The sequence below is a fragment of the Neomonachus schauinslandi genome, chromosome 10, assembly GCF_002201575.2.
Source record: "Neomonachus schauinslandi chromosome 10, ASM220157v2, whole genome shotgun sequence".
NCBI lineage: Eukaryota > Metazoa > Chordata > Mammalia > Carnivora > Phocidae > Neomonachus > Neomonachus schauinslandi.
This window is the reverse complement of record NC_058412.1, coordinates 25,792,019-25,807,772: the sequence shown is the minus strand read 5'-3', so window position 1 is coordinate 25,807,772 and position 15,754 is coordinate 25,792,019. Positions and strand designations below refer to the sequence as shown.

At 43.0% G+C, this 15,754-nt stretch overlaps 1 protein-coding gene across 2 annotated transcripts in view; it reads right to left on the bottom strand.

Annotated features, from left to right (window-relative positions):
- The window catches only part of BIRC6 (baculoviral IAP repeat containing 6), a 222,930-nt gene extending 208,430 nt beyond the window's left edge, over positions 1-14,500 (bottom strand). The window contains exon 1 of one of the 2 annotated variants that reach the window (XM_021697618.2): positions 14,164-14,500. In XM_021697618.2, the coding sequence (XP_021553293.2) occupies positions 14,164-14,488 (325 nt within the window). In that variant the 5' untranslated portion in view covers positions 14,489-14,500. The remainder of the gene's footprint in view (positions 1-14,163) is intronic. The other variant, XM_044918838.1, reaches the window with a different exon arrangement.
- Positions 14,501-15,754: the final 1,254 nt, after the last annotated feature.

Sequence of the window (15,754 nt, the reverse complement as noted above, 5' to 3'; positions counted from 1 at the left end):
TCCAAATATGATGAAAATCCGCCTAGCTGTTTTTGCATACTACAGTAACAGGCCAACAGAAAACCTCCCTGGATATCTGCCCGGCTGCTTCCTCACATCACTGGGATCTTTGCTCAAGGGCCACTTCAGAGAGACCCTCCCAGACCACCTCATAGCACAAATTTGCCCATTACCATCTCGTACCAGCTCTAATTTCTTATGGCATTTATCACCACTTGGTACAGTGCGTGTGAAATACATCTCTTCCCACTAAACCATGAGCTCTAGCAAAGCAAGGACTTTGTTAACTAGTGTATCACCAGTGCTTGACACACAATAAATGTTTTTGAATAAATGAATCATTTTCTATGGTTTTGAAGAACTTTTTAATATATTAAAACTAAACTATAATATGGTAAAATACAATATTCTCACAGTTTTGTTTGTTAACACAACATGAAACTAGTTGAACTGGTACAGATAACCCCACCCATCTACCCTTCATAGCCCCATTTTCCCCAGTATGAGGTCACTGTCCTTGGCTATAGTGGTATTTTGGTGAAAAAGTATCAGAGCACTTAGCAGGTTCAAAAATCAACCAAAACTGAATTACAGCAGAGAAAGACAAAATAGAAACCAACAGAAATTTGGTCCTTGATACATCCCTGCTGCTTATAAGCATATTTCATTATATAGTCACTAAATACAATTTAAAACACAATGAGGGAGATTTTAGTAGCAGACAAACTAACTTGGGAGGTTTTAGTTAACCAAAAAATTAAGGCTAAATAGAATACTATTCAATTCAAATGAAATCTGTCTCTCATTTATCCCAGGCTTATCAAACTAACTTACTCATGAAGTTTGAACCTCTAAACCTAGGTGCACATTAGAACACCTGGCATTCTGCTTAAAAAAAAAAAAAAAAAAAAAGCAGGCCTGGGCTCCACTCCAGACCACTTAAGTCAGAATTCTGGGACCCAAGGAGGGCCTGGTGGCTGTCAGTTAAGCATGTGACTCTTGATTTTGGCTCAGATCATGATCTCAGGGTCGTGAGATAGAGCCCCACCATGTGAGGCTCCTTGCTCAACATAGAGTCTGCTTCAGATTCTCTCTCTCCCTCTACCTCTGCTCTTCTCCCTCCCCTACGCGTGTGTGGGTGCTTTCTCTCTCTCTCTGTCTCAAATAAATAAATAAAATCTAAAAAAAAGAAAAAATACTGGGACGCAAGCAGAATATTTTTTTAAAGTTCCCCTGATGATTCTAATGAGCAACCAAGGCTGAGAACCCACTGCTCTATGCATCTCCCCAGTCCTACTTCTCTCCTACTTCATAAATCTAAGTACAGAAACAAATCATGAACTTAAATCATAACTTAAATTCTTGGCACCCACAATAAATCTCGAAGAAAACATTCCTATCTGCCCCATTCTAACACTTCTACCATTTCCCCTAAAGAGTAAGCGTAATATTTATCTCCCCTAAAATACATCCCTGATTTAAATACTCAAATGAAACCACAATTACTTCCTTTTAGGAGCACCGCCCTTGTCACAAGCTATTTTATATAGCAATTACTTTATTCTTTTTGTTATTTATATCTCTGTTATCTCCGTTTTTATACCCAAGGAGTTTGTCTTTTTTTTTTTTAAGATTTTATTTATTTACTTGACAGAGAGCGAGCACAAACGGAAGGAAAGGGGAGAGTGAGACCCCCGGCTGAGCAGGGAGCCTGACATGGGACTTGATCCCAGATCCCAGGACCCTGGGATCATGACCTGAGCCAAAGGCAGACACTTAATTGACTGAGCCACTCAGGCGCCCCCCAAGGAGTTTTAACTTTTTTGTTTCCTTCACATTTGAGGTGCTACAGTTTACAAAGACATTTCTGCATTCATTATCAGATGAAGTAGTCTGGGCAAAAATTACCACTTAGTAGAGCATTCTTTTTCTTTTTTTTTTTTTTTTAAGATTTTATTTATTCATCTGAGGGAGAGAAAGAGCACAAACGGGAGAGAGGGGCAGAGGAAGAGGGAGAAGCAGACTCCCCGCTGAACAGGGAGCCTGACTCAGGGCTGGATCCCAGGACCCGGGGATCATGACCTGAGCAGAAAGCAAACACTTAACCGACTGAGCCACCCAGGCGCCCCAGAGCATTCATCGCTTGATCTCAGGGTCGTGAGTTCAAACCCCACAGTGGACGTGGAGCCTACTTTACAAAAAAAAATTGTAAAATAAATAAGTAAATAAAAATATTTTTTTAAAAAAAAGAATTACCAGCCCATTTTAAAGACGGTAACTCTGAGAAGTTATCTTGTCAAAGGCATAAGGCCATGGGCAGTACAATGCACATATCACAAAGGTCGTCTTGCCCACTCCCTACTGTTCTTACAAACTATATTACAGAAATCTATTACTGTTTATAGTCGTCTATCTGTAGCTACAGCCAACACTGCTAAAGACAAAGTACCAAATTTTCAACAACTTAAGTATGGTTACAAGTACAAATTGCCAGTTAAACAACAAGGTTATAATGGGTGCACGTTTACTTCTGCTCCCTTCCAAGTCTCACTAAAAAGACAGTAAAGAAATAAAGAGGGCATTAAACAAACCCACAAAGACAAAAAGAACAAGTTAGGAGATAATAACAGAAAAATTTTGAAGTTGGAGGGCAGATGGAAGAGCCTTAACAGAATCATTCCCGGTGGAAAAATCTCAAAGCTAAACCAGCAGGGAGGAAAGGCCAAAGTATCTTTGTTGTAGTGGGTTTTCTAAAGATGTATTTATTTATTTTAGACAAAGAGTAAGAGATCCCACGTGGGCATGCAAGTGGGGGGAGGGGCAGAGGGAGAGAATTTTCAAGCACACTCCCCGCTCAGCGGGAGCAGGGCATGAGGCTTGATCTCACAACCCATGAGATCATAACCTGAGCCAAAACCAAGAGTCAGATGCTTAACTGACTGAGCCACCCAGGCGCCCCTGTGTTGTAGTATTTTTCAAATTATGTAGTAATAAGTCTAAAATAAAAATTACTTCAAAATAGTAGCCTTTCGCAGTATTTTTTCAACTGACACTAAAAACACAGCTCCTGTAATAACAGGTCCCTAAATTTTTTACCTTCAACTAGAAGTTCTTGCATTGAAAAATATGGTAGCCATAGGTCAGAGGGACCAAATCCTCAGGCTATCTCATCACTCCCATCCTTGTGCTCTGCACTCCAATACCAACGTGCTTGTAACAAATACTACCTGCTTCATGCCTCTGCTCTTGCTCATGCTGTTCCCTCTACCTGACTAACTCCTATTCTTTCAAGAGCCAAGGTGTCACCTCTTCTAAAAGCTTTCCAAATTGGGAGGCAGGGGGGATTTTAAATTCATCTTACTATCCCCATATGGCAGACAAACACTTGTTGAACTGAACTATTAAGAACACCAATCCATGGGCGCCTGGGTGGCTCAGTCGTTAAGCGTCTGCCTTCAGCTCAGGTCATGATCCCAGGGTCCTGGGATCGAGTCCCACATCGGGCTCCCTCCTCCGGGGGAAGCCTGCTTCTCCCTCTCCCCCTCCCGCTGCTTGTGTTCCTGCTCTCGCTGTCTCTGTCTCTGTCAAATAAATAAATAAAATCTTTAAAAAAAAAAAAAAAAAGAACACCAATCCAAAAGTAACACTTATTGCACACTTACGGTGGATTAAGCAGTACCTACATGTATCAGTTTATTTAATCTTTCCAATAACCCAATGAGTTAGGTGTGCAGAGAGACATTAAGCATCTTACCTAAGGGCACAGATAATAAGTGGTGAATCATGGACGGAAATGCAGTCTGGCTCCAGAACCAATATCCTTAATCACTAGGCTCAGCTTTCTCTCTAATTGCCAGTTTTCCTAATCCGTGTTCCCAAATCCTCAAGCTCAACTCTGAATTCCCAAGCCTTCTGGACATCTCTACTTGGATGTCCTTCAAGAACCTCAAAATTAACACAACCAACGTCACTATCTCCCTCTTGCTCCCAACCTTCTCCAACAAAAACCACTCACCACACCTTCTTGTATTACTTATTTCAGTTAATAAATACCATTCACCCAGTTACCAAAATTGGGAACCCACGCATGAGTACTTTTCACCTTATCCATCTCTCTCATCCCCACGTTCACCAAAAATTATGGTTCCTACCTTTCAAACTAACTTACACAAAGCTCTCATCACTTCTCACACCTGGGCATTAGTTTCAAACCTCTCTAAAAACAAATTTGATCATGTAATAACCTACAATGGCTCCCTACCATTGATATCAAGTCAAAATTTTTTTCTAAGATTTTATTTATTTATTTGAGAGAGAGAGAGAGAGAGGGAGGGAGGGAGCTCTCACACACAAGCAGGGGGAGCAGCAGAGGGAGAGGGAGAAGCAGACCCCCTGCTGAGCAGGAACCCAATGAGATTTCTTAACAAAACATATTATGATCTTGTCTTTGCCTCTCTCTCAGCTTCATAACCATCCCCTCACACATCCTAAACTCCAACTGGTTTCCTTCAAAAACTTCTCTCTGTTCCTTGACTTCACCATGTTTTGAAAGATCAAAATGTCTCCACACAAGCAAGTACCCTAGCTTAAGATGATGATCCCTGTAACATTCCCTCCCACTATCTCACCTTTCAAAATGAATCATAAAAACAACTTCCTTTGAGAAGTCTTCTCTATTTCCCTCAGGTTGAAGAAACTACCTCCTCTGTACTCACACAGCATTCTGCGTATCTATATTATAGTACTTATAACATTACGCTAAAATGATTTATCTGAACACATCACCAAGCATGCATTCAAAGACCAAAATGTTGCCTTAATTATTTTGTGCCCCCATATCTAGCATATGTTCAATAAATGTTTAAATATGAATCAACTAGCTCTTCATATTACCATGCTCTTTTAACAATTTCAAGTCCAAAATCAATTAATTTACAGAGTTTATATTTCTCCTAAAATACAAAAGTTATTATAATTATGTCCATTAGATTTCACCCAGTCACATTTCCACATACAAAGAAAACTGGAAGAATACTGTCATTTCAACAAAATATCTGTAGCAGAAAGTCTACTATATTTAAATAGCCACTGCTACCAAAAGAATAAAAACACAATAAAAAATACTTATAGAGTACATATATATACAACCACCTTATGGGGTAGACACTATTATTATCCTTATTTTATGGGATGAACTTCAAGATCAAATAGAACCAATGGGGCGCCTGGGTGGCTCAGTCATTGGGCGTCTGCCTTCGGCTCAGGTCATGATCCCAGGGGCCTGGGATCAAGCCCCGCATCAGGCTCCCTGCTCCCCGGGAAGCCTGCTTCTCCCCCTCTCACTCCCCCTGCTTGTGTTCCCTCTCTCGCTGTGTCTCTCTCTGTCAAATAATAGATAAAATCTTTAAAAAAAGAAAAAAAAAAGATCAAATAGAACCAAGATTTAAGCCCAAACTGTTTGGCTCCAGAAGATGATCTCTTATAGTGACTCTCAATAAGTCTAAAACTACTATAAGACTAAGACAAATTCTTGCTAGAGCAAAACCATCTTTGAACAGCTAATAGGAAAACTTTGGAGGTAAATGTAAAAAAAAAAAAAAAGGATAAATTTGGAGGATCTTAAAAACAGAGCAAAATATTTTTAATTTTAATATAAATTCACTCTACTTAATTGTGGGAAAATGTTTTGCTAATAAAACAGTTAATTGGGGCACCTGGCTAGCTCAGTTGGTAGAGCATGCAACTCTTGATCTCACATTTATGAGTTCAAGCTCCATGCTGGGTATAGAGATTACTTAAAAATAAAATCTTAAGGGGCACCTAGGTTAAGCATTCAACTCTTGGTTTCAGCTCAGGTCATGATCTCAGGGTCATGAGACAGAGCCAGGCTCCATGCTCAGTGCACAGTCTGTTTAAGACTCTCTCTCCCGGGGCGCCTGGGTGGCTCAGTCGTTAAGCGTCTGCCTTCGGCTCAGGTCATGATCCTGGGGTCCCGGGATCGAGTCCCACATCGGGCTCCCTGCTCCTCGGGAAGCCTGCTTCTCCCTCTCCCACTCCCCCTGCTTGTGTTCCTGCTCTCGCTGTCTCTCTCTGTCAAATAAATAAAATCTTTAAAAAAAAAAAAAAAAAAAAAAAGACTCTCTCTCCCGGGTGCCTGGGTGGCTCAGTTGTTTAAGCAACTGCCTTCGGCTCAGGTCATGATCCTGGAGTCCCGGGATCGAACCCCACATCAGGCTCCCTGCTCAGCATAGAGTCTGCTTCTCCCTCTGACTCTCCCCCTCTCATGCTCTCTCTGTATCATTATCTCTCTCAATAAATAAATTTTTAAAAAATCTTAAAAAAAAAAGACTCTCTCTCCCTTTCCTTCTGCCCCTTCCCCCCCCACTTCAAATAAATAATCTTAAAAAATAAATAAAATAAAACAGCAGGTCTTTGACATAAGGCAGGTCATCATGTAGCATTGCTAAAATCAGTCAACTACAAATAAAGTTTGTACTCAGCCCACAAAGAGATTTGCCCAATTAAGTTTTTATAAAGAACTCAGATGCAGGGGCGCCTGGGTGGCTCCATCGGTTAAGCATCTGCCTTCGGCTCAGGTCATGATCCCTGGGTCCTGGAATGGAGCCCCACATCCCTGCTGAGCAAGGAGCCTGCTTCTCCCTCTCCCTCTGCCTGCCACTCCCCGTGCTTGTGTGCACGTGCTCTCTCTCTCTCCCTCCCTGTCAAATAAATAAAATCTTAAAAAAAAAAAAAAAAAAAAACTCAGAAGCATTTAGGAGACGACTATCTTCTAGTGCTACTAAAATCCCAACTCTATACTGTGTTTATTACCTTTCATAAAAGAATAACTGAGGGGCGCCTGGGTGGCTCAGTCGTTAAGGTCTGCCTTCGGCTCAAGTCATGATCCCAGGGTCCTGGGATGGAGCCCCACATCAGGCTCCCTGCTCAGCGGGAAGCCTGCTTCTCCCTCTGCCACTCACCCTGCTTGTGTTCCCTCTCTGGCTGTGTCTCTCTCTGTCAAATAAATAAATAAAATATTTTTAAAAAAAAAGAATAACTGAGACTAGGAAGGCTGCCTGAACCAAGGTAAGTCAGGAAATAGAAGTGGTCTGAATCATTTACAATTTCCAAAACTGAGACCTACAGGAAGATTTTACATTTTATCCAAATTAATGCATGCCTAATTCGGAAGTAGTAAACAAATTTTTTCCACCGCTAACAAAGTGATAGTAAGTATGAGTTTTATCCCAAAAAATATTTCTTGAGAAATATGCAGGCTAACCTAACTAGTCTTCTGTGCTCCAAGACTTCTTGGAACAAGCAGCTCTGGGCTTTAAGTCTGAATCAAACAAAAAATAAAGAAGTAAAAATTCACCCAATCTGAACTCCACTGCAACTGGAGTACAGTGATCTTTTTCTCATTTATGACCATCATGCAAATTTCTCAAATCAAATCAGAGTCAACGTCAAAGGGAAATATTCACAAAGAAATGTGAAACTAGATTTGTCTAAAACTACTGAGCAGCTTTGGAGTTTCCTCACAGTGACAGAAATCTGGAACCCACTTCAGAAACGAAGAGACATGATTTCCTTTTACACATATGCTACAACATCTACTGATTAATACCCACACCCATACATCTTCAGTTACTTATGTACCTACACTACATGAACAATCCGTGTATACACAAAACTAGTAATACAACAGTCTTAACTTCATTCTGACATTTAGCCACACCAATACGCTGAAAGACATTTATCCAAATAGAGATAATATTTGTCACCAACATTTACATTTCCATGTACATTTCAATGCTATCTATCTGTCCTCTGTATATAAACACTAAGTCAGTGAACATTTTTCAAAGTAATAGTGAGGAACATGGCAATAGCAAGCACCCATGAGGCTTAAGAAAACTGACATTCACTGTGTACATATGCCAAGCAGCATCAGGCACTTTAAACGTGTTTACCACTTAATCTACACAACCATTCTATTAAATGTTAATCTTAATTTACAAATGAGGAAGCTGAAGTTCAGGAAGTTTAGAGAGTGAGTTAGTAAGCGAGCTAAAATTCAAAATTCAGGAATACCTAAAATATAAACACCCATTCTTTTCCACATGCCCTCAAAAAAGTTTATTAAAAAAGCAAACAATATACAATGTTCTACATTTAGGGGAGGAGGGCACTATTTCAGAAATCAAGAGAAAACACCATCAGTAATTAAACAAGAAAATACTGAACAGGCGCACCTGGCTGACTCAGTCAATACAGCATCTGACTCTTGATCTCAGGGCCATGAGTTCAAGCCCCATGTTGGGTGTAGAGATCACTTAAATTAAAAAGGAAGGAAGGAAGGAAGGAAGGAGGAAAGAAGGATGAACAAACTGAAGAAATTAACAATACCTTAGTCTTACATCAAAGCAAAAACTAGATGGATTTTGCTGGATGATAAAAGGTGGTAAATAGGAAAAATTCCTAAGTTCAAATTTAGGGTGAAGTTCAAAAGATTTAACATAGAATATCAAAAAGGCTTAAGTAAAAAAGAAAAAAAGAGTATCTACAAAGATTTACAATAGAAAAAATATTTTTGAACAGTAAATACACTGTTCTAAGAACTTTCCGTGTATTAACACTCCTCACAATTAAGACAATTATCATCCCCATTTCGTAAATGGGGAAACTGGAACAGAAATGTTAAGTAATTTAGTCAAGGTTACACAGTTAAATTGGGAGGTGAGGGAAAGCAGAAAATTGGGATCTTAACGTAAGCCAAGTGTCTCCAAAACCAGGCTCCTTCCTAGTATGCTAAACTGTAAGAACAAACTATAGCTAAAGAGAGGAACATACCTAGTAATATAAACAATATGATCACGTGGTGTATGTAGAGCTATTTTGAATTTTAAAATCCGAAGTGCACAAATTAGCCTAAGAAAAGATGTTCAGCTCACATGTCATTAGGGAATTGCAAATCAAAACAATGAGATACCACTACACACCTATTAGAATGGCCACAGTCCAAAACCAAAAAACATCAAACGCTGAGAAGGATGTGGAGCAACAGGAACTCTCATTCACTACCACTGGGAAAACAAAATAGCACAGCTGCTTTGGAAAACAGTTTGGCAGTTTCTTATAAAACTAAACATGGGCGCCTGGGTGGCTCAGTTGGTTAAGCGACTGCCTTCGGCTCAGGTCATGATCCTGGAGTCCCTGGATCGAGTCCCGCATCGGGCTTCCTGCTCGGCGAGGAGTCTGCTTCGTCCTCTGACCCTATCCCCTCTCAGGTGTTCTCTCTCTCTCTCAAATAAATAAATAAAATCTTTAAAAAAAAAAAAACTAAACATAATCCTAACACACAATCTGACATTCGTGCTCCTTGCTACTTACCCAATTGAACTAAAAACTTAAGTCCACACAAAAACCTGCATACAAATATTTATAGCAGCTTTATTCATAACTGCCCCAACCTGGAAGCAACCAAGATGTCCTTCAGGAGGTTAATGGGCAAATGAACTGTGGTCCATCCAGACAATGGAATATTATTCAATGCTAAAAAGCAAATGAGCTACCAAACCATGAAAAGACATGGAAGAACTTAAATGCATATTCCTAACTGAAAGAAGCCAAACCAAAAACCCTACTATGTAATTCCAACTGCATGACATTCCAGAAAAGGAAAAACTATAGAGACAGTCAAATGATCAGGGAGTGACAGGGGGTTAGGAGAGAGGGACAGGTGAACAGGCAAAACAGAGAGGATTTTTATGAAAATGCAACCATTCTGTATGATACATCCATTTTTCAGAACCCAGAGAATGTACAACACCAAAAGTGAACACTAATGTCAACCATAGACTTGGGTGATAATGATGTGTTAATGCAGGTTCATTGATTGTAACAAACACATTGATAGTGAAGGGAAGTTTTGTATGCACAGGGAGCAGGAGGTATCTAGGAACTCTGGACTTTCTGCTCAATTTTACTACAAACCTGAAACTGCTCTAAAAAATAAAATCTATCTAAGAAAAGAAAGGGAAGGGGCGCCCAGGTGGCTCAGTCCTTAAGCGTCTGCCTTGGGCTCAGGTCAGGATCCCAGGGGCCTGGGATCGAGCCCCACACCGGGCTCCCTGCTCAACGGGAAGCCTGCTTCTCCTCTCTCACTCCCCCTGCTTGTGTTCCCTCTCTCGCTGTGTCTCTCTCTGTCAAATAAATAAATAAAATCTTAAAAAAAAAAGGGGGGGGGGGAAGGTGTTTATTTAGCAGTATGTAAGAAAGCATCCATTTAACATACTCATTAAGCCTATATACACAACTGAAAAATAGTTATTAGTATTTTGTACTGGGCATCCTGAGGAGGGGATATAAACAAGAGGACAGGTTCCTTCCCACAGGGAGTTTTTTTTATTTATTTATTTATTTATTTATTTATTTATTTGACAGACACAGCGAGAGAGGGAACACAAGCAGGGGGAGTGGGAGAGGGAGAAGCAGGCTTCCCGCTGAGCAGGGCGCCCGATGCGGGGCTCGATCCCAGGACCCTGGGATCATGACCTGAGCCGAAGGCAGATGCTTAACGACTGAGCCACCCAGGCGCCCCCACACAGGGAGTTTTAAATATAGTTAAATGGACGTCGTATATTTGCAAAAAGCTAAATAAAATGGAATTTAAATAGTTCAAGACAGAAAACATACTGCGAACAGTAAGTTGCCAAATTACTGAAACAGACATTAAGAGGACAATATGCGAATAGGGGTTCAGTGGATCACTTCAGACTAAAAGAACCAGGAAGTTAAGATCTGCTCTAGGTCCTGAAAAATGTCTAAGATATGTCTGGAGGGAATTGGTGCATTCCAAGAAAGAGCAAAACCACCGAGTTAGGAAAGGAAATCAAATGAACCAGTTCACAAAACTAAATAGGGAGACAAGACTAGAGAGACTGGTAGAGGCCAAATCATGGAAGTCAAAGAATGCCAGGCCAAGGAACCAGCCTAGAGACTCCGAATTCTTAACTCTTAAATGCTAAAAGGGAGCAAATACTTGCCTAACCTCTGTTATACTGATAGCTCTTAATCTAATGAGTGTATTTAAAAACATTTTATGTCAGATACAGATATATACTAGTAGACATAGTCAAAAATTCACCACCTTTGCTACCCAATTGAATATATATACACACAAGTCCTGCTCCCAACCTTCAATTTCCAATCTACTCTAATAAGCTACCCATAACCCTACAACCTGAACCCATTCAGAAGACACACAACTCTATCACCCAATAAAACTCTACATGGGTACATCACTCTTTTTCCCTTCACCCAAAGATGTCTTTCCTCTGGGGTATAAAACAAAGTGGCTCCTTGCCCCTTTAACTGGAAAGAGGGGTCATCTTAGGACCATGGTCACTACTGGCACCTCCTCCTCATTCTATTTATAGGACTGTCACCCTCTATTAATCATTAAAAGCAAACCTCCTAAATAAATATGTAAAATACATACATATTCCAGGCAAGACAAAAAATGCAGCATTCCCTCCCCAATCACCTGATAGATGACATACATAAGACTCTATACAACCTTTGGTAAATATTATCAATAACTGCAATTCTCATAAATGAAAACATTTCAGATTTTGTCCATTGTTACTTTCAACCTTTTTTGTAATCCTTTTGTTTTCCATAAACTATTCCACGTATTTTAAATCACATACTCAAACTTCAATGTGTGGGCATCTGCAACGGTATTCAATCCCACACTTTTCTAATTAACAAATTCCCCAACATATCCCAGCTAAGTTATCCAAAATCAATGATGTTCTATGCATGTACCTTTAATCTTGTGTTAAAATCCTAAAACCCTCCCCTTTAGGAATCTACCACCAGAGTGACTATTTTCTCACCTTTCATGACACATTAATACATGTCCAATTTCCTCAACCATTTATAACAAACTCTAACACACATTATTTTTCTCAAACATAAGCTCCAAGCATAAAAACACCCCATTAGACTCTCTTCTATCAAAAACATTTTAAAACTTCCATTAATATGGCTTTTTATAAAAAATTCAAATACATATACTATGATACCAATTGGTCAAAGTTCAAAAACATGAAAGAGTATTAGATATTGTTTAAAGATACAGGCATATACTAAAAAACATAAAAACGTGTGACAACAATAAAACCAAATTAAGGAGGGTGCCTGGGTGGCTCAGTTGGTTAAGCGACTGCCTTCGGCTCAGGTCATGATCCTGGAGTCCCGGGATCGAGTCCCGCATCGGGCTCCCTGCTCGGCAGGGAGTCTGCTTCTCTCTCTGAACCTCCTTCCTCTCATGCTCTCTATCTCATTCTCTCTCTCAAATAAATAAATAATAAAAAAAAAATCTTTAAAAAAAAAAAAAAAAACCAAATTAAGGAGAATGCTCATGGGGGAGGGAGGATTGGAGGAATACAATCCAAGAGACAGAAAAGAGGCTTCAACTTTCTAATGTTTTATTTCATAAACAGAATCAGGGATACATGGTTGTTCATCTTATTCTTTATACCTTTCTGTTTTTGAAATATTTTAAGTGAGTTCAAGAAGAAAGATATCCAATTACTAATTAGTATCTCCCTCTCATATGTAGTGACAAGTTGTTATTACGTCCAAATTGCAGTTACTACTCATTGTTACATCCAGGACACCCCTCCTGTCCTTTACCTAAGCCAAGAAACGAAAAATTACAAGTCTACAATCCAAAACTTTCCCTTAGATATATCTTAGATATGATCCAGGTTTATATTCTGTAGCTATATACAATCCATTTCTTTCATAACTCTCACATCGACAAAAGTTAAACCTCTCATCTTATCCTTCTATCCCTACATTGCTATTCACTCTTACGTGCCTTATTACACAGTAAACTGGAATAACGACCTTTCCTTATTTGTGTATGTTAAAATATAAGCGAATTGTTAAGCCACATAACTAATTCACTTGTCTGAATGCAGTCATATATACCTCTATGCACGAGTCTAACTCACTCATATACTAACTTTTCAATCTCAAGTTATAACTTCTAAATTAAACCACACATCATTTAACCGCAAATGAAAGGCACTAACTTTTCAATCTCAACTTATAACTTCTAAATTAAACCACACATCATTTAACCGCAAATGAAAGGTCATCTCAGCCAAACACAACTTAGCCAGGGCAATTCCGAAACACTCCACTCCAGCATACAGGGAGTTCACCTAATGCATAAAGTCCCGTTCCTGGAACAAGGTTTACACCACCCAGAAGTGCTCTCCTCCACTGGCGACACTCAGACACACCTCCGAATCCTAACTTTCGGCTCGCTATGGTAAAACAAGGAGAGAGGGCATGAAGTTGCATCTCATCACGAACCCCACGGGCTCTATATTTCACACACCAAAGGGCCTGAGTTTCTCATCACTAGGAGGTAGAAGTTGGAAGCCCCGATCTAGGGGACAAGGTCTAGTCTTCCATGGCGTCCACCAGAGTCCTAAAGTCGTCGACTAACAGTTCAGGCAGCCGACCCGCCTACTTCCCTCCCCACCCCCACTCCAGGCGCACCCCACCCCCACTCCGGCGCGAAGCCCACTGTACATCCCTGCACCTGCGGGTCCTACGAACAGCCGAGTATCCGCTTCTCTCCACCAGAGGGAATGGCTTAGATGCCGGCTCCGACGCTCGCCTCCGGCCACCAGGCTCTCACGTCGGGACCAACCGGGCGACTCGTTCGCTCTCTGATCAGCAGCGACACCTTCTCCAGAACCGACCCGGGGGCCTGGCCTTCTCAGGTGCCAAGCTCCGAGGCCTCCTCACCTCTCCCAGAGGACCAACCTACACCGGACGCTCAAGGCCCGAAAGGCAACTCCCACCACTCCCCGACTCGCCAGTCTTTTTTCTTCCCAGCTGCAGCCGCTGAAAAAGCCAAGCCCCACGGTCCTCCTCCGCCAGCTTCCGGGCCTCGGTTCACAGGCAGGCTTGAACCCCCAGCCTTGCCCTCCACCACCCCATTCCCGTCACGCCGCTTCCCCCCCCCCGCCGGAGGCCGAGCACCGGGGCTGGGCGGCTTCCTTCCCCGGCATCCCGCGGGCCCGGCTCCTCCCGCGGCGGGCCCGGCCCCCGCCCGGCGTGCCGCACACTTACCGCTGAGCGCTGAGGCCTGCAGGGTGGCCCCCGAGGTGCCGTCGATGACTTTGATGGTCCCGCGACTGGTGACGGCCAGGATGGCGTTGAGCGCCGGGTGGTAGGAAAGGCTGTGCAGCCCATCGGCGTCGCAGCGCATGCAGCCGTCTCGCAGCACCAGCCACTCCGAGACCCCGGCCGCTCCCGCCCCCGCCGCCGAGGAGCAGCCCGGGCCCGAGGCCGCCGCAGCCGCAGCCGCCATCTTCCGGCCTGCGCTCAGCACAATCACACTGGGAAGCGGCTCAGTGACAGTCCCGGGAGGTGCAGCACCACCGCCAGTCACCATCCGGGGCCAGGGGGCAAGTGGAGCGCGTTAGCCGGAAGTGAAGTCAGGCGCCGGCACGCACGCGGGACGTCGGCCGCGCGCCCGGAGGGGCCAAGCTCGGAGGGAGGTTGGCGGGGGAGGGGGAGTGGGAGCGAAAGAGGCGGGACCCGGGGAGGGGGCGGGCAGCGGGCGACTGGAGCATGCGCGGGAGGGCTCGCGCGTGCCACGCGCCTCTGGTCCAGCCAGCTCCGCGTTCGCAAAGTCCCAGGTTTGGGTTTTTTTTTACCCCGAGCCTGGGGCGTGGCCACTGCCTGGGCCCCGCCCCGCTCCCTTGCCTCTGGCGGTGGGGGTTGGGCTCCGTGTGCTTCCGCTAGGCGGGGACCCCGGCCGGTGGGACCTGTCTGAGATGCGCTGAGGCCTTTTGCGGCGGTTCCAGCTGCACCTGGACGGTTACCTGCAGGCGCTGTTGTAGCTGTTCGGTTGTGGCTGGAAGAAGACCCCAGGGCTTGGCTCTAGTCTACAAGTAAGCAGTCTGAAAAACCTCTGGTCTGGATTGGGAGAAACCAAACGACCTCAGTATCCCGTGCCTATTGCACGCCGCCATTCCCAGATCTTTTTGTTGGACAGAAGTGCCAGATTGGAGGTGCTGGAAGTATATTATTTAGCTGAATGTCTTTATCCACACCCCAAACAACTCCAGTTATGTGAATTGTTAATAGATGCGTGGGGGTGTTGGGCCAGAAAGAACTGTAGCCAAGTAAATTTACTATGATCATATTTTTAATATTTTTATTTTATTATAATTATTAGGGGCGCCTGGGTGGCTCAGTCCGTTAAGCATCTGCCTTCTGCCCAGGTCATGATCCCAGAGTCCTGGGATGGAGCCCCACATGAGTCTCCTTGCTCAGTTGGGAGCTTCGCCCTCTCCCTCTGCCTGCCGCTCCCCCCTGCTTGTGCTCTCTGTCAAATGAATAAATAAAATCTTCAAAAAAAAAATAATTATTATTAGATTCACACTTGCAAACATAATACAAACCTCTGTGGTTTGCCTCCCCGAAAACCATAATCCCTATCTAACTCAAAAAAAACGGGTTGGGACCCCTGGGTGGCTCAGCCAGTTAAGCGTCTGCCTTTGGCTCAGGTCACGATCCCGAGGTCCTGGGATCAGGCCGGGCATCGCTGGGCTCCCTGCTCAGCGGGGAGCCTGCTTCTCCCTCTGCCTGCCACTCCCCGTGCTTGTGCTCTCTCTGTGCCAAATAAATAAGTAAAATCTTAAAACAAAAACAA